This window comes from Hibiscus syriacus, unplaced genomic scaffold (assembly GCF_006381635.1).
Source record: "Hibiscus syriacus cultivar Baekdansim isolate YM2019G1 unplaced genomic scaffold, ASM638163v2 tig00111022_pilon, whole genome shotgun sequence".
Taxonomy (NCBI): Eukaryota; Viridiplantae; Streptophyta; class Magnoliopsida; order Malvales; family Malvaceae; genus Hibiscus; species Hibiscus syriacus.
This window is the reverse complement of record NW_024062956.1, coordinates 2298051-2324726: the sequence shown is the minus strand read 5'-3', so window position 1 is coordinate 2324726 and position 26676 is coordinate 2298051. Positions and strand designations below refer to the sequence as shown.

The 26676-nt window shown below is 34.8% G+C and overlaps 3 protein-coding genes and 4 pseudogenes across 4 annotated transcripts; 3 read left to right on the top strand and 4 right to left on the bottom strand.

Moving 5' to 3' along the window:
- Positions 1–1155: 1155 nt before the first annotated feature.
- Positions 1156–5075, top strand: LOC120150542 (serine/threonine-protein phosphatase PP1-like). Its single transcript, XM_039163215.1, has 4 exons — positions 1156–1564; positions 3294–3853; positions 3932–4150; positions 4888–5075. The coding sequence occupies exons 1-3, from the start codon at positions 1372–1374 to the stop codon at positions 4103–4105; spliced, it is 927 nt and encodes a 308-aa protein (XP_039019146.1). The 5' UTR covers positions 1156–1371; the 3' UTR covers positions 4106–4150; positions 4888–5075.
- Positions 5076–5294: 219 nt separating this feature from the next.
- On the bottom strand, positions 5295–5922 carry LOC120150579 (annotated as a pseudogene).
- A 202-nt stretch (positions 5923–6124) lies between these two features.
- Positions 6125–25079, top strand: LOC120150544 (annotated as a pseudogene).
- Positions 6175–7922, bottom strand: LOC120150540 (annotated as a pseudogene).
- Positions 9492–11648, bottom strand: LOC120150548. Of its 2 annotated transcripts, none has more exons than XM_039163221.1 (2): positions 11556–11648; positions 9492–9854 (listed from the first exon to the last, which is right to left on the bottom strand). In XM_039163221.1, exon 2 carries the CDS (start codon positions 9833–9835, stop codon positions 9599–9601), a length of 237 nt encoding a protein of 78 aa, XP_039019152.1. In that variant the 5' UTR covers positions 9836–9854; positions 11556–11648; the 3' UTR covers positions 9492–9598. The 2 variants fall into 2 exon arrangements, with proteins under 2 accessions (XP_039019152.1, XP_039019153.1); XM_039163222.1 differs by having other exon boundaries at positions 9492–9846; positions 11556–11628.
- Positions 16648–17886, top strand: LOC120150541 (annotated as a pseudogene).
- Positions 20759–25058, bottom strand: LOC120150538 (protein TOC75-3, chloroplastic-like). The gene is made up of 7 exons (XM_039163213.1): positions 23858–25058; positions 23051–23272; positions 22819–22926; positions 22516–22707; positions 22179–22427; positions 21234–21488; positions 20759–21127 (listed from the first exon to the last, which is right to left on the bottom strand). Exons 1-7 carry the CDS (start codon positions 24995–24997, stop codon positions 20888–20890), a joined length of 2406 nt encoding a protein of 801 aa, XP_039019144.1. The 5' UTR covers positions 24998–25058; the 3' UTR covers positions 20759–20887.
- Positions 25080–26676: the final 1597 nt, after the last annotated feature.

Genomic DNA, 26676 nt, shown 5'->3' with positions numbered 1-26676 from the left:
TATTTTTATTCAATAAAAACAATGATTTAATGGGAAAAATAATATATAGAGGGATATTATTGTAATTATTCCTAAATATATAAGATAAAATTATATTTTTTTCGGGTTAGATATTTTTCACCCTAAACCCGAATCCGACCCGAACATCACCTTTAAAAATATTCGACCCAACCATACCCAAACATAAAATTTAATAAAACCCCGATCTGATCCGATCGAAATCCATCGGGTCGGCTTCCATACCCATCCCTATTTATAGCTGTGCTTTAGTAAGGAGAGTTTTTAGAATTGTTTTTGATCCGTAGTTTAGGATACGTTCAATAAAATGTTACTGTTTAGTTAAGAATGTGGATTTTTAAATAAGATAAAATATTTCCTATGTAAAAAAAAAAGACAGAACAGATCATTTAGCTATTCGAAGTCGATTCAGTTAATATTCAGTTAACACTCAAAATAAAGGATATGAATCGAGTTATTAACAAATCGAAGCGAGTTACTTGATCTCAAGTCAAAAAACTCGAAAGCAACTCGAAAAAAATAATATATTAAATTTTAATTTTAAAATTAAATTATTAATATTGTAAACATTTATATGTTATTTTTTTAAAATACAATATAATATTTTCATGTACGGTTGAGGTTTGAGTTCAAGTTTAAGCTTCAATCAAGTTAAGTCTGAGAATATTTCGAGTTCAGAATTTTTTAAGCACAGTCAAACTTTAATTTTTCATTTTAAGTTGATCTTTAATTTTTTATTTCAAATATGAGTTGACAATTTTAAACTCACAAACTTTAAAATCGAGTCAAACTCATTTTAAATTTTTTTTTAAACCGAGTCACAATCAGTGACACTTGACAAAAAATCCATCTGCGCTGCAATGGGAAAAAATTAAGGATTTAATATCTAGTAGAGAGAGATAACAAAAAATACTGGTCGTACTAGAAATAAAAAAGGGGGGAGAGAGAGGGGGGGTGTTTTCGAACTTTTATCACAAAACAAATGGCGTTTGCAAAGCCTTCATATAAAAACAACGAAAAAGAGCGTATTTATCGGCCGGAGAATTTTGCTTTCATAGATATAGAAGAATAGGTTTCTCCGTCACATCGGAGTTGCAGCCACCATTAGCCACCGTCTTGATTTTAAAAAAATATATTTTTATTTTTTATATATTGAAATGTTATTTTTATCCCACACAGGAAAATATTAATTAATTAAAAGTAAAGAAAAGAAAAGTCAGGCCACATTGTTCTCCGCGTCTTTTCTTTTCAAAATATCCCCCAAGGAAGACTCAGTTCAAAAAGCTGAGAAGAGAAAAAGCAAAGAATTAGGCTTTCTTTGTTAGAGAGATTATTCTTTAAATTGCTCATTTTATGGGATCTGCTTCGATTGACCCTGCTCTTTTGGATGATATCATATGCCGTTTATTGGAGTTTAAGCTTGCGAGGCCAGGGAAGCAAGTCCAGCTGATGGAAGGTGAGATCCGTCAGCTTTGCACCGTTGCAAGAGAAATCTTTCTTCAACAGCCTAATCTTCTTGAACTTGAAGCTCCCATCAAGATATGTGGTACGATTTTGTTACATTTTTTTGTTTTCGAATTGAATGATGATCGAAATTCATGTTTTAGGTCTTTTGATATTTAGTTTTTGGCTTCACGTGTTTGAATTTTGATTGTATGAAATAAATTTGAAAATTTGAAGAATCCTTCCCCCGTTTTTAGAAAATTGATTGGGTAATGGAAACGGTGAAATTTTTTAACCATTGGAGCTGCTGCATTGAAGGTTTTTGCCTACATTTCATTAATTTAAAATTAATTTTTATGTCTTCGTTCTTGGTATGATTAGTTTCTAATCCTGTTTTCCTGTTTGAATTTTTTTTTGTCTGGAATAGATTGCAAATGAGGTTGAATATGTACTTTATCAGCTATGGATTACCTCTGCCATGCATATATCCTTAGTTAGATGAGATTGATTGTCCATGTGAAAATTTACCGTCTCGATGAATTGCTTCTTTTAGATTTTATAGCGTATTAATGCTTGAGGGGGAGGGCTAGGGCTACAATCTAGATAAAACGATGCCTTATATGGGTTTGCTGCTTTTCTTCGTCTTACTTGATGATGTGCCGGCTGGAAAGTCCTCTAGTTGGAGAAAAGTCAGCTAATGTAAACGATGGATGGGGAAAACATGATATATATGTTAACCATCACGGACTACTCAATGGATTGCGGGAAACCATTTCTTGGTGGCTTTTTCCATGATGAGCTAAGGGAATATTGAATAAATGATAGAGCCACATGATTAGTAAGGAGCCATAGCATTAAGGAAGTGTTCACTATAAATAAAGCAAGCAAAAGAATCGCATTATGTAGAAATTCTTTATCTTAGACTTAGACAATCATAATGTATAAGAAAAGAAAATGAGGTAAAAGTTATGTTATCATTGCTGGAATCTATGGAGGGTTTGAGAAAATCGTTGCAAAAAACTCTTCAACAAACATGATAAAATTGATGATATCAGGTTGTCCTTTTTAGGAGGATAGAATTAGAACGGATTGATCATCAACATATGCCCTTTAAATGAGTTAAAATAACTACATGGAAATAAACATCTTAGGTTATCACCTTTCTATTTTTTGGAGATTGCAACTTGCAAGTCTATGCAATGATAGGAACCTTTTGCTCACAAGCTTTAGATTTTTCTGCTTTGGTCTATTGCATTTCATTTCTCTATGATATATCCATGGGGTTTTTCTGATGGCTTCTACAGGAAACTAATGTTGGTGCCTGATTGACCAAACTCAAAGTTCTTATATATTGTGTCATAACCATTTTTTTTAAATCAATGGTAATGAATCATTTACACCATTGTGACATATTCCCTAATAAGTACATATAGGACAAAATGATTGCTCGTCTTTTTTATTTCAATAGTAACTTTTGAAGGATAGTACCAAAAGCAGATGAAATAATACTTGTTTGGTTTTACTTGGTGATTCCATCATGAAGAGATATGGCCAAGTAGCTTAAAGAAGTATAAGAAATATGCTGCCTATTAGTTCCACAATTTAGAGTTGTTATTTGAACTAACTTCACTTTCAATTTATGTGAAGGTGGCATCAATTTCAAAATGTTAGAAGTAAAGAAACTAGAACGCAAGCTTAATATTTGACATGCTACTTTGAACATCAGTTCTGGAATTATATCTTCCTAATTCTGATAATTTGTGTTAACTTCTTAATAGAAATTTTAACTCTGTTTTTTTTTTCTTTTCTAAAAAAACAATTCCTTCTTTCAGGGGACATTCATGGGCAGTATGCTGATCTTCTGCGGCTTTTTGAATATGGGGGTTTTCCTCCAAATGCTAATTATTTATTCCTCGGAGACTATGTTGATCGTGGAAAGCAGAGTCTAGAAACAATATGCCTTTTGCTAGCCTATAAGATTAAATATCCCGAGAACTTCTTTCTTTTGAGAGGGAATCATGAATGTGCCTCTATTAATCGGATTTATGGATTTTACGATGAATGCAAACGAAGGTTCAACGTGAGACTTTGGAAAACCTTTACTGATTCTTTTAACTGTCTTCCAGTGGCTGCTGTAATAGATGATAAAATATTGTGCATGCATGGTGGTCTTTCCCCTGATCTAACAAACTTAGATCAAATTAGGAGTATAACCCGACCAATTGATGTTCCCGATTCTGGTTTGCTTTGTGATTTACTTTGGTCAGATCCTGGTAGGGATATCAAAGGCTGGGGTATGAATGATAGAGGAGTCTCGTTCACGTATGGTGCAGATAGAGTCTCCGACTTCTTAATGAAAAATGATATGGACCTTGTTTGCCGTGCCCATCAGGTTAGGGTGTTTACTCTTTACTTCATTATTTGTGCAACTGAGTGTAAGCTAAGTAGCTGATCCTATTTCTTCGTTCAGGTTGTTGAAGATGGATACGAGTTCTTTGCTGACAGGCAGCTTGTTACTATATTTTCCGCTCCCAACTATTGCGGAGAATTTGATAATGCTGGTGCGATGATGAGTGTTGATGAAAGCCTAATGTGTTCATTTCAAATTCTTAAGCCTGTGGATAAAAGGTCCAGGTTCATTTGAGGGACATAACGACTGCTGTCTCTGTTCCTACGAAGAATAGCTGATGTAAGTTAATTTTTTTATTACAAAATCCTGGTTATCGTATTGTGGCAGTGATTATAAAAATCCTTGAAGTTAATGTTCTATTTTCTAGATTTTAAAAGTTATTTTCTTATGTTTGTGTTTGCTGCTTGTCAGTGTTTGTAGCAAGTCATCTCTGTTTTATTTAATTTTGGTCTCTTTGCTCCAATTTTTAAGAAGCAATCTGTTGGGTTATACAACAAATCTTAGGAGAACTGTTAACATGCTGATTTGGTTTAGAATAATTTATTATATTATTGACATGCTCGGAGCTCTCAAGACTAATTATATCTGCTCATCTTGTTGTTTAGTAAGTGAATTCTATCTTCATTTAGGTAATTTGTTAATTATGTATGTGATTCCTACTCAAATAGAACTTGTCAGTAGTCACATAGCTATTGTGTATTTTGATTTGTTGTTATTAGCTATAATTTCTTGTGTTCTATATACATGTTCCCCCCCCCCCCGGGAATTCTTATGGAATTCTATACATATCCATGTTTTAACAAGCATGGAATGTTTAGGGGTCCGTTTGAAAACACATTCCGGAAAATGATTTTCTTAAAATGAATTACACTTTCTGGAAATAATTTTACAGTGTTGAACTAATCCAATTACATATATGAGTGGTTTGAAAGATTGCTTGCAAACGTTTCATTGTCTTTTTAGTTTGTGAACCTAATTTATAATTTAGTTTGCTGATATGGTCATATTTGTTGCAGTCTCACATGTGATTTAAGAAGAAATCTTCAAAGAATAGGTCATGTTGGTGTTGGAGATGCTTGAAGATCTGACCATTTCCTCTCCCATGTCAAAGGGTACAGCTTATCTGTTCAAACTATTTATAACCATATGAAATCAAAAGACAAGGCATGATTGACATATGGCATTTGTTTTCCTTCTCCCCTTCTATCAGACGTGAAATCTATTGCCAGTGCCATGGAGATTCCCTCTGTCGGTTTGTTTTTAACAAAAATGGTGCCAATTGTCCGTTTAGCGTCACCACATGAAACCTCTTAACAAAAGTGTTACATGATAATTAAAAAAAAATCACGTGTCTCCTCCTCCTCATCTTCCATTAACATGTATGGGTTATGTTTCAACTATTTTTTTGGTTTTGTTTTTATTCCTATTTTACTTGTTTAGCCGATCTACAAGCCTTATCAGACAGAGAATCTCATAGTAGGACACCGAGTAATTCAGCGCCAGTCCCAGCCTGATCGGGTGCTCTGGAGCTAGATCCAAAGTTTTCGACTTCAAAAAGTATTGAATTTAATCAAAACACTAATTCCAAATCAACATCCAAAATTCTACTCAAGCATTCAAGTGTTTAGTCAAAGCCAGACTCCATTATAAAAAGTTATAGATGTCGTGTAAGACAACATAGTATCCTCAGCAGCGGCTTTCCTCTCGTCATCGACCTTAAACTCTGCTAAATACCGCTGATAATCCCCTTTCATCTTCAAATAGAAAACCTTGGACAAACTGGCCGCAACAGTCGAGATCAGATTTGAGTCCAACAAAGTCAAGATACTAGCGCAAACATATGACAAGTCACCTTCCATCTTCGATCTATACTCCTTAACCAGCACAACATGTTCCTCGTTCTTACCACCTTTCTGCTCAATGGAAGAAATAATTCTCCACGCGGTGCGTAGCCGATCACATTTTTGTAGGCGACAGAGAGAAGATTTCACGGTGAGTTGGGTTGCAGGAGTTGAACCGGAGCAAGAAGAAGAAGAAGAAGAAGGCAACATGTGGTTTTTTTTTTAGTTGTCATGAAATACCTTCATTGAAGAAGAAGAGGCAACACGTAGATTTTTTTTTAATTGTCACGAAACATTTTTATTAAAAAGTTATTAAAGATTTAAGTGTCATGAGAGTGAAACCCCAAAGTTCTATATTATATTATATTTAACCGATAAGTGGAGAAAACAATGAATATTTTTTGTTAAAAAGATACTGTATATGGGAGTAAATAAAATTAAAAATATTGAAACTCGAAATGTCTACGTGGCTGTCCTTAAATCCACCACGACTACAATCACATTGTCGGTACTATGCCTGGCCAAGGCCAGCTTTGTGAGCAACATGAGGCGTCATTGCACGCCTTGTCCCAGATCCCTCCTCCTCCCATCGACTGAGACTTCAAACACATGCGAGCCACGCTGCATGCTGTATCATTTGACACCCATCCCATAAGCCGTCACTCGCTAGTATCAAGCATTCATCCTCCGCCCGTCCGATCCATGATCGTAACCTCCGGCTCACAGCTCACATAAGGTTTCAAGTAGTTATCCCCTGTCACACAATCTTTTTAAGTAACGCTGATATCATGTTAGAAAATTAATAAATTATGTATCTAATCACTCATTTATTTTTATAATTTCGTTTTAATTGTTTTACTACTTTTTAAGTTATACTTTAAATTATATTTTGATCATTTATCATTAAATAATATATAGAATAAACTAAAATATGGATATGATATTTTTTTTAATAATAATATAATATTATTTTATAGCACATATTAATATTATCGTTAATTTTGTAATTATAGATAATTACAACGAAACCAAAATTTAATATTAAATTTAACTTTAAACAAAATTGAGGGTTTAAAATAAAATTAAGAAGATAGACGGGTGACTAAAAAAAATACTAATTTAGTCTAAAAAAGTTTAGTGCAGATAGGATTGTTTATTTACCTATGCCTCTGGACGTTACGAGGACTCCAAGAACCCGAGGACCGTCCCAGCAAATAACCCGACCCCCGGCTTCTTGTATCCGGTTCAGCTCATCCGGACGATCAGGCTGTTAACTATTTCTTTTTGTTAACGGAATTTTCTCGGAAACCAAACAGAAACGGGCGATAACCAAATTTTTTGCTTTAAAAAGGGAGACTCAGAGAGTGAGAGCTAACTACAAAATGCTTACCTTGTGATCGGACGTTAAAACAACCGGCATGCCGTTACGACACAAAACAGCTCTGGAATCGCCGCAGTTAGAAACAACGATCTTATCAGGCGTTATCACGGTAACAACGGCGGTAGATCCGACGGCATCACTATCCGGAGACTGTAACTCGCATCGGCAGTTAGCTCCAACCGTATTCTTATTCAACTTGATCACTTCCCTATCCATGCGCGTGAAACTACGCTCCATCGCACCTTTCCACTCTTCGTCTTCATTCTCCAACTCTTCCTTCATTAGTTCATGTAAACGCTCTCTGCACCGCATCGCCACCTAATAAGCAATAACCGAAATGGCAAAAAAAAATCAATATCTTTAAGTCAAAGAAAACAAAGCTTATTTTCAATTTTAAAAAGTTTGAGATCCATACGTGAGAGCAACCGTGGCCATCGTAGACGCCAAAGTAGTGGAAGCTAATGGCGGCCGAGTCCTGCCCTTTGCAGTGAAACGACGGATGACTCTGAATCGATTGTGATTGCAGGCATTAAAGGCGATGGACGTGTGTGACTTTTAACTACCGTTCCTTTGGTTTTTGATCTTCCGTTTTTCTTGTCTATGTCCGAGATGGAAGAATTATCTCCAACTTTTTCACGATCTAGAGCACATGCGGCTGCGTAAGCTTGGAGCTTGCGGAGTTTCCGGCGATTCTCAGCCTCTATGGAGCGAAACCAACGAATTTAAACAGTTTAAATGTCATTCTACGTCTCCTAGCTTGACGAGAACTCGGTTGGCACGGTGCTGATTCTTCGCTTTCGCTCATCACTCCGCAGCAGATCTCAGCCATAACAACAACAACAACAACAACTAAACCCACCGAGCTATTAACATGTAAAGTTCCGGGTAACAAATCCTTCAATATCTTCCAACACGTATAGGTCAGCTTTGACAAAAAGTCAATACAACATGGAATTGCAAACCAAACAGAGGCACGAGGCAGTGGAGTCAAGTGTGGAAAAGTAACAAATCCTTCAATATCTTCCATATATTTGTTGTATTTTTTATAGATTATGAGTTTGAGTTCTAGGAGCTAAAATGAATTAGTGATTTTTACTTCACTGAAACATGCGTGCTGATTAGGGATGGGCATGGGATCCGAATCGGATGGGTTCCGATCCGACCCGACTTGATCTGATTGGATTTTTTTTAAAAAATCTGGTCGGGTTTTTTTAAGTGTGTTATTCGGGTTCGGGTTTAAGGTGAAAAATACTCGACCCGAAAAAAATATATAATTTTACCTTATATATTTATGAATAATTACAATAATAACCCCTCTATATACAATTTTTTTCAATTAAGTCAATGTTTTTATTGAATAAAAATATTTTTTTATTATTTCAGGTCGGGGTCGAGTCAGGTGAAACATTGTTTTGGTCGGATCGGGTCTCGGGTGGAGGATCCCTTGTTCTCGGGTCGGATGGACCAAAAACTCGACCCATGCCCACCTCAAGTGCTAATTACATTAGGACACGTGTCACTATACATGTTATCGTTAGAAAATAAAAAAAAAGTAATAAAATGATAACAATACTCGATTAAATGATAAGTTGATAATGATAGATAAACGATTAAAATAAAATATTTTAAAATTTAAAACAAATTTAAAATGAGATTATAGTTTATGACCTTCTTTACGTGTAAAATATTTAATTTATTTAAAAATATTTTTATCATTTACATCCAACCAGACCCTTAATGCAAAAAAGAGCAATCCACTTAGAGCCTTGATATAAAATAGAATAATCCAATAAACCTTTTCATTAAAATATTCATAATATTAATAATAGTATAGGATGCTATAAAATAAAATAATCAAATTAGAGTAATCAAGTAATAGGACAATGGAATATGGCTCAATAGCTTAATTTGTTTTTTTTAATAGTATAAGATGATTATAAGATACTATTTGTTCATAATCTTTTTTAATCATTGAGAACACACATACTCCGCATACGTAACTATTCGAATCCAAAACTTAAAAAAAAAATATTATTTTTAATCGTTGAGACCTATTGAACCGCTCAATAGGTTCAGTTGTTAAAACTAGACAATAACTATACAAATTCAGTCTTTTCCCAAACTAAAACCAAATAACTTACATGCACACCTATCTCGTTCACACCCCTATAACTAGCTTCTAAAAAAATTTAAAAAAGAACAGTTTAATTTCAATATATCAATACTCTCTACATTTTTTTGAATGTGTGAGAGTGTGTTTCCGCCATTAATTTTTGTCTCTTTCAATATTTCTCATAAAAAAGAAACAAAAAGTGGATTTGCTGAAGAACCAATCCAACAAATTAAAAGAAAAACATGAAATCGTCACTGCATAAACGATGAAAGAACATTCATGATCTTGTCCATCTTGCAAAACAGAAAGCTGTTTCAAGCATTTACAACAGTAACATAGTTCAACATACCTTCCAATTCCACGCTCAATTCATAACCTTTTATGACAAAAGTTTACTTTAACAAATGGACCAAATCCGGATCATCCAAGTCTACATCTAACCCACCATTCAAACGCATGTACTCAATGTAGTGATCTGGGGGTTTTACTGCTCGAGGGTTTCTCGGAGTAAAACCGTGTATCCTCTCTATATCCCGAGCAAGCCATCGAACATAGGCTTGGTCCAATGGTGGTACAATTTTCAAGATGATCTCTTCTCGTCGTTCTTGCTTTGCAGGCTTGTTTCCCATGATAAAAGAACCTTGCCAGCTTCAAACAGAAATCAGCCAGAACAAACTCGAACGTAAATTAGTAATTTAGTACAAAATGTGTTTGTGTTAACCTATTTGCCTCATATTTGTTAAACAGTATCGAACACAGAATGAATGCATGTCTTCATATCTACACTCTACAGCTCTACAGTGATACTAGAATAACAAGAGATTTCTTTATAGCTGAATGAATGACTGAAACTTGGGGGAAAAACAAGACAAAGCATATCAATGAATTACAAAGATAAGGTAATGCATTAATGTGGTAATTTTATATATTTGGAATAATAAATTAGTGCTCAGACCACAGAATAATCGGTTGATTATTACAAAAGCATGCTAGTCATATCATTAACCTCGATGGGGGGTAAATTTTTTAGATCCTTTCATACTGAAGTTCAGAGTGAAGATATCAATCGACATACAGGGAATTTGAAAGCAATTCAACTAACTACAAGGATTTGCACATAACTCTTCTCTCAGAGCATTCATGCAAAGAAACCATGTTGCCACTATTCCTTCTGTTGCATTAAAACAGCAGAAGTATAAGTCTTTTTTACACACAATCGGTAGAGTTTCTATACTCCAAAAATACCCTACAGGGTTATGAGCAACACGGTTAATCTATTCATAGAAATTAATCACTAATTCTGAACTAGCTGAGCTAGAATAACTTCCTAAAGGATCCTTTAACGCATTCATTCCCCCATTCTAATAAACCGATAGCTAGACTAGAACACATCAGAACTGATCAAAAAGCATTCAACTGCAGCTCTCCTTACAAGAAATGTTGAACATAAAAGCTTATGCTCTTACTTGATGACATACCGTACCTATCTGGCAAATCAGTCACCAAAAAGTTCCCAGTGTTTGCAATAAGGAAAGGCATGTAAGTTCAGTTGCAAAAGTTAGAAGTTTACTTCCCAAACTAACTGTGAGGATCAGAAGATGGAATGTGTCGATGACTGCATCGAAATTCTAGACTCTTAATATAGAACAGATTAAACAACATCTACCGATAGGAAACGTAAACATAGCTAGCAAAAGATACATGATAGAATCTCGCATATTACCCTATAGGCCAAATACAAATGTTCCTCGAACAAGAGCTAGTTTCAGTCTTTTAGAAACGGATGAATGATGGATATGCATCCCAACATGGGTATATTGAAATTTAATATGTCAAACACATGTGTTAGGTCATACATGTTTTAGTGAAGATTGAAGAATCCAAGTAACATAGCCAATACAATCCTTTGTTATTTAAACTGGGTGAACAACTAAGCAGTGATGCACTGAGGGGGGCCGGGGTTGTTACCCCTGAAAATTTCAAATTCCATACTTTCTGTATATCTTCTATAGATAATATGTTTTCGCCCCTAAAACTAATAATTTCGCCCCTTAACATAAGCAACTAAGAACATGCATGGATTCATCTTCATCATTCAAAGTCCAATAAATATTAACACCGTGCTCGGTAGAATACAATGCCCATCACTTGTCTTCCAGATTCTAGTGAAACCCCTCTCAATTACAAATGATAATAACATCAGAAGTGAAAGGATCAACAAGCAAAAATTTTGGACTGTTCTCAATAAACCCAACAATAAATCGATTACGGTGCAGAAGATGAAATGAGATGAGATGAAATGAAATGAAATGCTGAGTTTTGATCATTCGAGGAGATAAGATGACTTACCAATGGAGTTTCTATAATCTCAGTTGCAGCCACCTGTGGAATGAGATAAGGCGGAGATGAGGGCCGACATCGATGTGCACAAAATAAAAAAAAAAAATATCCTTTCGAAACGGCACCGTTTTGTTGTACAAAAGAATATTTGAGAAGCACGAATTTCAACTTCTCAATTATAAATGAACGGTTATTATTTCTTAAAGTTTTATAATGAGTATTAGAAATATTAAAAATACGAATATTTAATGTCAAATATCCCCTACAAGTAGTCATTAATGCCCATTAATATTAGGCTAATTTTACTTATATTTCTTATTATATGATCTTATAACAAAAAATAATATTATAATTGTAGATAAAAATAGTGACCAACTTTATTGTTAATATTAACAAGTATCTAGAGATAGTATTATATAGAGTAACGTCAATAAAGTGCTAATCATTAATAAATTCCTTTTTATGCCAAATTGATTGAAAAAAAATTAATTAAATAAAATTATTTATTTTAATAATTTATTTTTTAAATATATTTGATAAATGTTAATTGAAAAAAATTGAAAAATAGAAAGTAAATAGAAACATTCTAATCCTTTAATGAATAATTTTAAAATATTTTATTTTAATCATATTTCTTTTAAATATAATATTCTTTAAGTAAAACGTCAACTTAATTCTATAATTTAATATTTAATTAAAAACCTTTTTTCATTAATTTAAAAAATCTATTTTTCTATTAATTTAAAAACCCTTTAATGGCATTTGGTTGGCATGAATCCCTTAGAATTGGTGGGAATTGGAATCCAATTTCATCACTTTCTCATGTTTGGTTCAAGTTTTCCAATGGAATTGGAATCCCTCATTGCTTCAACTTTCCATCAAATGAGGGAAAGTGAATTTCATCCAAGAATGGATAGAATTCAATTCCCTTGTTGGAGGGAATTGAAATTTGACCATACTACCCTCATCAATCTTTTGGTAACTTATTCGAATAAAAATATTTTTTATTATTTCGGGTCGGGTTTCTAATTTATATATTCGGGTCGGGTGAAATTTTATTTTGGTCGGTCCGGGTCGGTTTTTTTAAGTGTGATATTCGGGTCGGGTCGAGTTCGGGTTTAGGGTGAAAAATACCCGACCCGAAAATATATATAATTTTACCTTATATATTTAGGAATAATTACAATAACACCCCTCTATATATAATTTTTTTCAATTAAGTCATTGTTTTTATTGAATAAAAATATTTTTTTATTATTTAGGGTCGGGTCGGATTTCTAATTCATATTTTTGGGTCGTGTCGGGTGAAACTTTATTTTTGTTCGGGTCGGGTCGGGTTTTTTAAGTGTGATATTCGGGTCGAGTCGGGTCATGTTTTTTTAAGTGTGATATTCGAGTCGGTTGGGTTTTTTAAGTGTGATATTCTGGTCGGGTCGGGTTTGGGTTTAGGGTGAAAAAATCGGACCCGACCCGAAAAAATATATATAATTTAACTTATATATTTATGAATAATTACAATAATACCCCTCTATATATAATTTTTTAAAATTAAGTCAATGTTTTTATTTAATAAAAATAATTTTTTTATTATTTTGTATCGTGTCGGGTCGAGTTTCTAATTCATATATTGAATAAAAATAGTTTTTGGTATATTTTTTTGGTAACTAATTAACATACTCCGATTGGAATGTATCGAAATATTGATCTATCTTTTGGTAACTTATTAATATATTTTGATTGCGATGATTTTAACTTATGATGTTTATTAGCATGATTTTTATAATTTATTGAAATGAATAATCAATCAATAAAATGAAATTTTAATATTTTTTTAATTTTTTATAATATATTACTACATGTAAATTGTAAAACAAACTAAAATAAAGCAAAAAAACAAGAAGGACAATTCTGTCATTTTATATTATTAAAATCAAATTCATCTGACATGTATGCGAACCAAACAAAATATGGAATTGTATTCCAATTCCTAACAGATTCCAATTCCTTCACAGATTCCAATTATCTCAGAAACATTCTAGCGAACCAAACGCCACCTTTCACCTTTGAGTACAAGGAAATTCACTGTGTAAAAAAATTTAAAGATTGCAATTGGCCAACGCTTGGATATAAAGATCTGGCCAAGGAATCGTATCAATTTTTTTCCCTGAAAAGATGAAGAAGTACGGTTTACAGCTTAGGGTTCCGTCGACCCAACAGAAAAAGCCGGAGACAAGACCACCGCTACCTCCTCCTCGCAGCTTCCAAGAAGACGACGACGACGACGTGGAGAGAGAGATTTCCCGCCAAGCTCACAAGAACAAAGCTCTCAAGGAAGTAAGATTCACATTAATTTCCTTTATTCCCTTCTTTCGAGGCTTTTTTTTTAAAAAAAATTAATTGGAATTTACCTTTTTTTTTTCGAAGGTAGAGGAGCAACATAAGAAAGCTTTAGAGGAAGATTCTTCGGTGTTTGATTACGATGGAGTTTACGACGAGATGAAAGAGAAGGTTGTTCGCCCCCGTGTTCAAGATCGCAAAAAGCGAAATGTATACTTTTTCTAATATATTTTAGGGTTTTCTTTTTATAGTTCCTAGGATTATTTGCTTGCTATTAGTTTAATTATTCCCCTTTGTTTGTCCACCCTCCCCCCCCCCCCCCAAACAAAAAAAAAATCAAAATAAATAAATATGTGTATACAATGCAGCAGGTATAAATTCACTTAACAACTGCTCAAAACTAACCTGGAATTAATCATCAATTTGACTGGTGATAATGTTGACTGTTTTGAGCAGCCAAAATATATTCATAATTTAATGAAAAAAGCGGAGCAACGGAAATGGGAACAGGAGATAGTATACGAGAGGAAGCTTGTGAAAGAGAGAAGTAAAGAGGATCACCTTTATGCGGACAAGGATAAGTTTGTGACTAGTGCCTACAAGAAAAAGCTTGCTGAGCAGACAAAATGGATGGAGGAAGAACGCATACGACAACTTCGAGAGGAGAAAGAGGATGTAAGTGTAGCTTTTTCTGTTGTTTGCTTTCCACTTCTTTGTTTATGGGTTTGGTTTTTACTTTTATTGTATGTTACAACATTTATGATCGAATGAATTGCTATTGATTCCGAGGGTGGTTAGCATGCTGTTGTTAATCTAAATATGTTGATTCGAGTGTCCCAAATAAACAAATTGATTTTTTCTTTGTCTGCTGGGACTGGAAATTTTGAAGCATTGTTTGAAAGTGAATTATATTGAAAAAACACAAGTGCAGATAGCATTAATGGTATCAAGAATCAAGATTATCATTTCGACTTGAAGTTCATATTGAAAAAAGACTGTTCACGTGTATCTATCAGTTGGGTTGCTTATCTTTTATGGGATTATAAATTTACATGTTATTAGAATTAGCTAAATGCAAGAAAATGAATTTGGGATACATAATCTACATTTAAAGTTTATTTGTTAAGTGGGAATAAATAGGGTGTTCTTTTTCGGTATTTAATTCCCCAATTTTCTTTCTGTCTCCTGTCTGTATGTGATTGGTTTACTTTAACTCTTAAATTTCCAATTCTGTTGTAATTTATCTGGTTGATGACCATTTTTTTAAAGGTTACCAAGAAGAGTGACTTGAGTGATTTTTACTTCAACCTTGGTAAAAATGTTGCGTATGGGGCAAATGAATCAAAATCAAGAAAGCTTGAATTAGGGAAACTTGAGGAGAGCGAGAAAGATGCATCCAATAGAGATCAGCCGTTGCCTGAACCAACTGCTCCCGAGTCTTCTGCTATGACTGACCAGACTCGAGATGAAACAGGTTCTCGAGAAATATTTGAGTCTCGAGATTCGAAGCCAATAACCAAAGATATACTTCCAGACACTACAATACAGGAGAACACTTCAGAGAAACAAGTCTGTTGATGAACCAAAAAGCAACCATCATAAAAGAGGTGAAGACGCAGTTGCAGCAGCTAGAGAACGTTTTCTGGCACGCAAAAGGGCAAAGGAGCAATGATATGCTACCTCTCTCTGACAACGGATTTACGATGTGTTATAATTATTTACGATGTTGCAAATTCTAGACTCAAGTTTTTGGGAAATTACTTTGCTGTCAGAACCCATGTTGATCATGAATTCACCATGCCAGGAGAAGCCACTGTTATGATATATACATTTTAGAAAACAATCATGTATTCGGAAGTTGGCATCTGATATCAATGTCCAAATATATGTTTGAAAACGGTTAACATAAGTTTTAAGTGAAAATGTAGATGTTAGATATAGATTTGTATCTGTATTCTTTGTCCATTTCCTCTTCTCCTGACCCTACCGCATTGCTACGTTTGGCGGTGGCCATGGTCTTCCTTTGCCATCTCAACTTGAGCTCAATCAATTCCCACAGCCAAATTTACCTCTACATAGGTTTATTCAAGGAAGGATAAAAGTAGGGTGTAATATTAGATTCTAATATAAGATCAGTGTTCGATTCAATAATATTATTTACAAGTTGTAAATTTACATTATAAACATGGTGTTGATCAAAGTGCGGGATTATTTTTAGGGTGCTTAAATGGGTTAAAATGATTATTTTATTAAGCTAAAAAGAAACAGTAATATATGACATTCCATGTCAGATAAGCTAACGGAACCTTACTGAAAACGTAACCTTACTGAAAATGAAGTAAAATTTTGGTGATTGTATTACAAATTTTAAAAATTGGGTGAACAAAATTTAAGAAACTTAAAAATTAGGTGATCATTTATGTAGTTTACCCTAAAATTAATCACAATATATTATAAAATCTAGTAGATAGAATATTTTAACGAAATACTACCGGCGAGGATCCAGCACGACCGGTTCCATCCAGACGACACACATTTGACTTACGTGTCAAAATATAAATGGAGAAATGTGGAGGGAGAGAGAGATTTAGCGGATCAAAAATATCTGGTTAAGTCGTCGAAATTGGCCCCATCGCTACTCCTATCTGGAATCAGATATTCCACTTTTCCTTTCTCTTTTTCTTCCATCCGAAAAGGAATTTTCTTTTTTCTTTCCTCCCAAACAGCCCTCACTTTCACGTTGTTATTTGGAAAATCTCTACAGTTTTTACTGTTTTCTTTCCAATCTCTGAAAAATCATTCAATTTTTAAATTTTAATTTCAAGGCCAAAAGAAATAAACATGGGTGAAGAAGTGAGGATGATCGACTTTGAAGCTAGCGCCGGAGACGATGAAGAAGCAACCACCAACGCCGTCACCACCTTCCTTGATAAAGATGACGATGTTGACGAAAGAGTCCTGGAATGGGAGATGGGATTACCTAACTGCAATGATTTAACTCCCTTAACTCGACCCTTAATCCCGCAGGAACTTGCCTCTGCTTTCAGTATCTCGCCGGAACCTCGCCGGACCGATGTTGATGTCAACCGCGCTTCTCAGAATACACTTTTTTCCCTCCGCTCTACCGGGTCCCACTCCTCAACCACCAATAATACTAACAGCAACTCCCCTTGTTTTAATGACACAATAATAGTCGAACCGGAAGGATACGGCTCGGGGTCGGGTTCCGGATCGGACCCGAAGAAGATGAGGAACGTGGTAATTGCAGAGGAAGCGGATTCAGCGGTTAGGACGACGGAGAATTCGGACGATCCATCGGGGAGAACCCTGAAACGGCCGCGTTTAGTGTGGACGCCGCAACTGCACAAGAGATTCGTTGATGTGGTGGCTCATTTAGGGATAAAATACGCGGTTCCCAAAACGATCATGCAGTTAATGAACGTCTAAGGTTTAACCCGCGAGAACGTCGCCAGTCATTTGCAAAAATATCGGCTATATTTGAAGAGAATGCAAGGCTTAAGCAACGAAGGCCCATCGGCTTCCGATCAGCTCTTTGCATCAACGCCAGTACCACAGAGTCTTCACGAGAGTGGAAGTGGCGGCGGCAGTGGTGGAGGAGGAAGTGATGGTGTTGGTGGGGGTAGTGTCAATGTTAATGGGCATTTGGGTATGGCTATACCGATGCCTTATGGGACACCAATGATGCCGGTACCGATGCCAATGTATGGACATATGGGGATGCATCAAGGATTGTATCATCATCAACCACAACAGCATCACCAGAATGGGTACGAAGCGAACTCCTATGGGATGATGCAGCAGAGAGATTGGTCTGGTGGGAATAAATATGGGTCAGTACTGCCGTATCCCCATCACATGGCTCCCGATGATAAATTAAATTAGTCAGATTTTTGTACTAAGGTCAGTCCTTTTCCTTCTTTTATAGTAATTTTTATAATGAGAATTTCCAGCTTTACTGATTTGTTTACTCATGACTGTTATCTACAATCTTTCCTTATTGTTTTTTGTGTTAAATGGTCTGAATTTTTGTTTCTGAAAATTGAACCGCAGCAAGATAAACTTGTATTGAGATATAAAGTGATGGAGCTTAGATTATTTTAGTATACCTGAATTGGATGTGAAAATATGATTTAAACAGGGTTATGAGGCAATAGTTTCATATTTGCACTCGTGAAAAGGAATCACTTCTGTTTTTAGGCTAATGACGTATATTTTACTTGATATGATTGTTGCCTTTTGTGCAATCTGCATATAATCGTGTTCAGTTTATTGTCTTAGGGATAGCACTGACTTGGTTGGTAAGCAATTCGTTTCCACAAGAATAGACGTTTTACTAGATAGTTTTGTCTGTAATGGAGCTTGTGAACGTAATAGTTTATGTAGGAGGTGTGAACTTAAGAAATTATATTAGAAATTTGGGGTATGAAATTACACAATTTCAGGAATGCAAAAATTAGATAATCAATAAAAAAAATATATACTAGAATTTGAAATTTCATACCCTAGCGCTCTCTCAGTCCATGTGACTCTATGCTACTACATTTGTATGTACTTTTGAACTCAACTGTCTGCTTCATGTGCCTACTGGCTACTGCATTGCATCACCAACAATGGCTTTAGATCTCAGATGAAGCAGTTTTCCTCTTTATTGTTCCTCATTATGATGGCGATAAAACTATGCATTTTCCAGTTATTTTTTTCTCAATGTTTTAAGGGCTTTGATTTGATATTTCACATGCTTGTTATTGTTATTATTGAATTTTAAGAAATTCAATTCTTGTCTTGTAGATTCAGAAAATCTTTATCAACTTGTGTCTGAAATAGAAGGGTTGTCATGATTTTGCAGAGAGACTTGAATGAACATGGGAAAGAGATAAACAAACCTCTCATTGGATTTCTTTCCTAGAAGTTGATTCCAAATCTCCATTCTTGTTATTTAATGAATAGTTACCACTAACTTGTGTATTATTATCGACTATATCAAAGTTGTTTTCTTTTCGGCTAAGAAACTAAAAGCTAAGCCAAAGTTCATCACTTATCATCAATCTCGCTTGTTATTGGATGGCTTATACTGAACTTTTTTGTTCTTTTTCCATTGGCTTCAACATTAGCAGCCATTTCAAAAAAAAAAAAAAAAAAAAAAAAACCTGACCTTTCTTTAAGGGCAATGGCCATATCAAGTTCTCGTGATAAGCCAAATATTGAAAATTTTAGGTTAAAAGCACGAAATTAGAAAGAAAAAAACTTAGGGTATATTATAGTTATATGTTTAGTACTTAAAATATAATTTTTGTTCTATTTTGTTACCCAAATTTTATTTTTCAAAAGTATATCTAATGTTTAGTTTAAGTTTTAATTTGATAATTCATTGTTAAAAAATTAATAGAATTGTTGACGTGATATTTTTCTTTATTTTTTTCAATAATAATGTGATGTTATCTTATGATGAAACGTTAATATCACCGTTAAAATTCTGATAGTGGAATATCAAAATGAAATTTAACAGTGATACTGACGTGTCACCATAAAATAATGCAACGTCATCATAGAAAAAAGAAAGTAAAAAAATGTTACGTCAACTGTTATGTTAAAATTTTAACGGTGTGTGATCAAAATGAAACAAAACATAACATTAGACATATATATTTTTAAAATATATAGATAACCAAAACAGAACAAATGTGATAATTGAGATACTAAATGTGTAATTTACCTTTTTTTCATTTGGTTACCAAGTCTCAACCTTGTCAAACTAAGTAATACAGCGCACCTAATCATTGAGGACAACAGAAGAGTCGGTAAAAAGAAAAAAAAAAAAGCAAGGTTTGATGACAAGGAAATGCAGTTTTGTTGTACCCTCGCATGTAGGGGTGTTATTTTTTTTGTTTTAACCGAATTAATCGAATTAGTACGGTTAATTTGGTCGGTCATCAAATTAGTTAGGTCGGAGACCGAATTAATTCAGTCGAGAAACGATTAACATTTTTTTCAATATTCGATTAACGGTTAATTCAGTCCGAAATCGATTAATTAATCGAATTAACTTAAATTATTAAATATGAAATATATTATATATATTAAATACATATTTTAAGCTCAAACTCATTAAGAATTAAGACTCATGTAGGGGTGTTATTTTTTGGTTTTAACCGAATTAATCGATCGAATCGAATTAATTTAGTTAATTCGATCGGGGAACGGTTAACATTTTTTCAATATTTGGTTAACGGTTAATTCGGTTTGAAATCGATTAATTAACCGAATTAACTGAAATTATTAAATATGAAATATATTATATATATTAAATACATATTTTAAGCTCAAACTCATTAAGAATTAAGACTCAATTATTTTTTAACCATACTAAACTCATTAAATTATCAATACCTAATTAAAATTTTAACCCAAATAAAAAAAATATTGTTATCATATTCAAATTAATCTAATTAAATAAATTATAAAAAAATCGGTTAATTCGGTTAACCGACCGAAATAACCGAACTTTGTTCGATTCGATTGATATTTTCAAAAAAAAAATTCGGTTAAATTAACGGTTAAAGAAAAAAATTCGATTAATTCGGTTAATGAAAATTCGGTTCGGTCGATGGTCAAATTAACCGTTTGAGCACCCCTACTCGCATGGCATCTCATACCAAGAAATGACAAGTTCATATTGATCTTGTGGTCATATACTAAGAAGATATAGATTTGGGATAGCAGAACAAATACTGCTTAGCCCGCTTTCATTAAACACCGACTGTTTCCCCGTGATCCTTCAATTTGCACATAATAGGATGAAGCTGGTACGCAAAATAATACAAAAAAAAAAACTATTTATTTGAAATAAGAAAAGCTTATTAAATAGTGTGCCTAATTCCATTTATCTCAAAATCTCTGGCAATATTCAGAACAGCTCCAACAATTACTAGAAACAGAAATGACTACCCTGTATTAAGCAGCAGCATTCGTCCCTAAATCACATTTTAGTATCTTTCACCAAATCGGAAGAAGACTGCACCAGTTCCGGTGTTATGATCAACAGCATACTCGGCTCTCACCAGACCAAGTTTGACACCGACCCCATACGATGAGCCGTGACCCATGCGCCTGTAGACCTCTGTCGGGTTGCCCTTCACATCTTTTGAACTTCCTAGATCATTCCCATGCTCTGCAAATGCATAAACATGTGTATTTCTCACTGGTATCCTAATCTCTGCTCCAAGCTGTAGGCAACATCAGAAAACAGATTTCAGATAAATAAATCATTTCATTAAATGTAAACTCTCCTACATTAAGAGATAAACAAAAGATCAATAGGTATATTCTAACCTCAACAATGTTTCTGGCTGCACCTAACTCACCCATGTTATAACCTCTCACAGAATAGGGACCTCCAAGCGTAAAAGCATCATAACTTGGAAGGTCACCCACACAACCTCCATAGTGGCCATGAAGGACTAGAACAGGTGGTGGGGGTTTGTCAGCACCTTCTTCTACTTGACTTAATTGGAGAAATCGTGTAAGCGTCAGTTGATGGCGGTTAAAGAATGGAAACTTGCTCCCGATACCAAGTCCTTGGTCCACCTGCGTTGCATGAAAAAAAAAATGCAAGCAATTAGCTAGGAAATAAATTGTCAAGTAGAGCTCTACAATAAACGCACTTATTAGTAAGCTTAAATTTATGTATTTGAACTATTTCAATGATGCACAAAACAAAATATTTCAATATCCAAAAGCCAGAATTTTTTTTTTTTGATAGGAATAGAAGGTCTCATTAAAAACCTCCTTCTTAATGGTCCTTTACCATAAGGCAAGAACCGACTAGCGGAAGGAGGAAAATAGTACCTCAATATATTGATTATAAATGCATTACATAATACTTAAAAACACTCCTAAAAGATACATAAAACTTGAACACACTCTGTAGAGACCCGTGCTGAAAAACCACTACCCAATTCCCTCCTTTGCTAGTTTATCAGCTTCACAATTACAGCTTCTCGGAATCCACCTCACAATGACCTCATTCTCAGAAACAATAGACACAATATCCAAAAGCCAGAATAATGCGGCTCTTATTCTGAATCTGATACATCTGCCTTCTTATTCCACAAGGAAGGCTAAAACTTTAAAAGGATAACTACAATGGCGTTGGCACCTCTATTAGAATAAATTACAAACATGTTGGCAAATCTTTCACCAACAATGCTATCATTTCTTTCCTGATTAGAACAGTATCAGCAAAGACAGATTCACAATGTAAATATATGGGCTAACCTGAAACACATTCCTCTCACCAACTATAGCACCATTTATAAACTTGGTATTATCACGTGTGATGTTTGCCTGTAGAAATGTCATTCGATCAACACCGGTACCGCTGAGAGTCGTAGGAGGTCCATCTGCACTGATGCCTCCACTCGGTAGCACCCTATGACCATTTGCAGAGATATGACTGCTTTCATCACGTGTGGTTATCTCTTCCATCACAAGTCCATATGTGAATTTACTTTGACGGGTGAAATTCTGCCACAAACATATTGATCACAATAGATTTGATGGTACATAGAGTCCTAATGTCACTTCCTGAATTTTTCTAAACATAGCAGAATACCTCTGTGATGTTCGCTTTAACACCAGCTCGGTCAACCCATATTGGCGGGACTTCATCGACTCCTGGTCCACCAGTGAAAACTGGACTCAGTTTCCGGCTGTTGAAGCAGCTTGCACGAAAAGTTCGATTGCGAGGATTATTGACACCATCTAAATATGGGTGCACATATTCTAGTTTGAAAGCCAGATCATCCTAACGAAAAGAAAAATATGAATATCTTACGATGCAAATGTACACTTACCACTAGAGAAAAGTTACTGCAAGAACTATGAGAGAGCAACATGTATATTTAGGAAAAAGCACCTGAGGATTAAAATAGTTACTAGTGGTCAATGAACCAAGAATAGATCTATTAAGCCCTTTGAGATTCCGATGCTCAAAAGAGACAGTTCCACCAGGTTGAATTGATGCCTGAACAGAAAAAAATAGCACAATATACAAACAATATAAATCACGACTTTTAAGTTTAAGCTGCAATCTGTCATGTAATCTAAAGAATAATTGCAAGGTATAATATATAATTAGATTTGCATACCAATGTGGGACGTCCCCCGCGTCCAGGTACAATACTCCACTCCGTACTAACTTCAGCTGATTTCTGATCCAGTTCTTTGAGCTTTATCTCAACAATGATGCCTCCCTCATTCTTCTCATCAGGTCGTGGGTTCACTTCGATATTTGAAAACAAAGCAAGTGAGTTTATGTTCCTCAGAGCTTGTTTCCCAGCTTCAATATTAAAAACATTGCCTTGTCGAAGCTGTAAATTAAATGCGGACATAATTCAACAACCAATCATCATCAATACTGAATAAATAGGCATAATTAGCAACTCTACAGCTAAAGGTACTAACAATCAGCCATTCATTGGAGACTGAAACCAGACATTAAAAGCAATCATTACACGTAGAATTGAAGACAAAAAAATTATTTTATCAGCTAATCCATAGCTCATGAAAGCTTATTCAAAAGCAGTAAAGTCAATGCTTTACTTGAACTTCACACAATAGTTCTTCTCACTTCTACACATGATCTGAATCTGGATTATTCAAAGCTATTTCAGAATATAGAAAACAACCAAATAGAGCTTCAAGAATTTCATAATTGTAGTTGTACCAAAGATCAAATCACGCTTACTACCATCTAAGGTAAAAAAACATAACAGCAGATATCAGAATTTACAATGTGGTTCTTTCCTAACTATCAAGTTAACTTATCATATAGTACACTTCCCTAACCAGCATTGAAGGTCACAAACTATAACAACAACAACAAGAATCTGCAATATCTAAAAAATAACAATAAACATTCTCAACAGGGGGAAAGAAAGCCATCAATTGTATACCTGTCTAGGCAACTCTCTCCTCACTACAGGAAGCCGGGTATTCCCTTCAACAACATTTCCAAGCTTATCCTGGAACTGAATTGAAAGCTGTGTAATATCACCTTCCACTACTTCACAAACGACTTCCTTAGTATTCAAGTTACCAAAATTGACAACCTGAGCACAAGCATACCCTTCATCATGGTACCATTTTTGAACCCTATCCCTTATCTTTTGCAATAACCTAGCACTCACTTTCCCTTGATCCCTCAACATCTGCAGCACTTCCCTATGTACTTGCATTGGCAACAAACAAGGCCTAGCTCTCTCGATCCTCCTCTTATAATCCTTCTCTTGGCTCATATAGTACTCCAATTTTTCCTTATCTGTCATATCAGGGTCCATTTCAATAGGCTTGGATTGAGTCATTAGCCCAACATTTATACACCTAAACCTATCAGCTGACTGCCAAGTACTTTCTGTAAACGAAATGGTTAATCCCAAAGTTCCATCTGGGTTAGTTTTGCCCTCCATATCAACTTTCTCAAACATTCCACATGTCGCTAAAGTTTCAAGCTCCTTCTGCAACTGGGTTTTGGTGTAGATCCCTCCTGGCCTCAACGAAACCATTTCAAAGAATGAATCTTCAGTCCCTACAGTGGTCCACCGCCGTCGGTCAAAGAATAAAATCTCCGAAAGCTTGTACTTTTTGAATCCACTTAGCTTGCTGAGTTGAACTACAATGTTGGCTGGTAATCCGTGAGAATCCCATTCTTGATTTTGGTCGTTATCATCCGCAATTGCTGGCGAAGGCGAAAAGAACTTCTCCCAGAAGTTACCGCTGCTTCCATCACCACCGTTGGAACTCCCACCTCCGCTCCCACCGCCACCCGAGAAGCCGCCGCTGTTGTCTCCGCCGCCTCCAGGGAGACTGTTGGAAATGGGGGAGATGGTGATGAAGAGAGTGGCAGCAGAAGCGGAGGCAAGAACAAGGGGCTTGGAGAGGGAGTGGAGGAGGGGAGTGCGCTTTTGGGGTTTGGGGTTCTGGGAAGGCAGGTTGAATTTGGTGGTGGAACGTGGGGAAGCACGTGAGGAAGAAGGGAGCAGTTGCCGGTGGGCGGAGGAGGGGAGCAGGTGGGGTGGGGCAGCCAAAGACTGCATTGTTTTGATCTCCTTTTGGGGAGAGGATAAGGGAACACTAATTTTGATAATTCTTGGGGATTACAGCTCGAGTGAGAGATTGGGGTTTATAAGGAGTTTAGGTTAAGGGGTACTTCTTCAAATGTAAAAAGAGTTTATTGCATTGACGTCTTTAGAGTTTAATTTTCATTTTAAAGCAGTCCTTCATCTTTTGAATATTTCAATTTTATCTCTAAATTATCAATATATATGAATTGTGTCCTTCTTTTAACAAAATCATTAAAATATTATATATCTGTTAAATTTCATATAAGCATTAATGGAATGTATAGTTAGTTATATGACACGTCATAAATTATCATTAAAGTGGAAAATAAAATTATAATTACAATTTTCATTTATAAAATAATAATTAATCTTAAAACATGAAAGTTTTAAAAACTCCAACACCCTATCAAAATGCGATATGTTGTTGAATAATTAATGTAAATGTTTTAATAGATGCATATTAGATATGAGAGACAACTTAATCTTTACTATGATTAAAAACATCAAATGCAAATTGATGAATAGATTCTATGTAAAAAAAGAAATGATGCAAATACGTTTTTCAGTCTATTATATCTAAGATTCAAAAAATTTGATAAGAACAAAGAATTTTAAGGACGCTATTAGTCGTAGCGGTCAACATTAAGAAAAAAATTATATGCCCATTAACCAATCTAAGATGTCATATTGGGCTTTCGAAGTGACCCAAAATAAAAATTCGAGAAAAATAATTTTTTGTAAAACAAATTCAAAAATCATAAAAACAAAATAAAAATATAAGTTCAGAAATCAATCAAACATTAAGACATAATTCAAAAGTAGACATTATAAAAAAAATAAGTTACATACTCTGGCATAACCTACATGTCCCCTAATTACATGCGTACCGTACTCCATAAGCAAAGTCGAAGGAACTCTCATTATTGAGGTTGATAACTATATCATGATCCATCATTTTTAACTGATATAATGAGTTTTGAGAAAAGTTCAGTAATCCAAACTACCAAATGGTGCTAAAGGTCGCGTGCATGGATTTGGCAAAACATAAAATTTTAATCGTGATCTAGACATCTACATGTTCCAATTATAGTTTGAGATTTTATTGATTGATCCTTCAAGTATCAATCCAGAAGAATCTTCGAGAGAGACAGATTAAGAAAATTAAAATGGAGACTTTAGTGTGTTTTAACATATACAGAGAGGAGTGTACGTATAGTTTAAAACAATACTAATTTATTTCACTAAAATCAATTTTAAAGAGACAATAAAGTTTAGTTTAAAAATCACATAATTATCCTAATTATCCTCCAACTGTCCATCGATACGCAGTTCCTAAAAATTACATTCATAAAAACTTATCCCAAGTCCATTGAGCGTATGAACCAACCTAAGGGAATAACTTATGTTCATAAGGACTTACCTTAGTCAAAGTGTAGGAGCCAACATAAAAAGGAGCATATTGGGTTCATAAGGACTTACCCTAGCCGAAACGTAAGAGTCTACCTAAGGGGGTGTCTTAGGTCCATAAGCACTTACCCTAAATTCATTGGGCGTAGGAATCTACCTAAGAAGTACCTTGGGTCCATAACGACTTATCCTAGGTCCATTAGGCATAGGAGCTTACCTAAGGGTTGCTTTAGGTCCATAAAAAT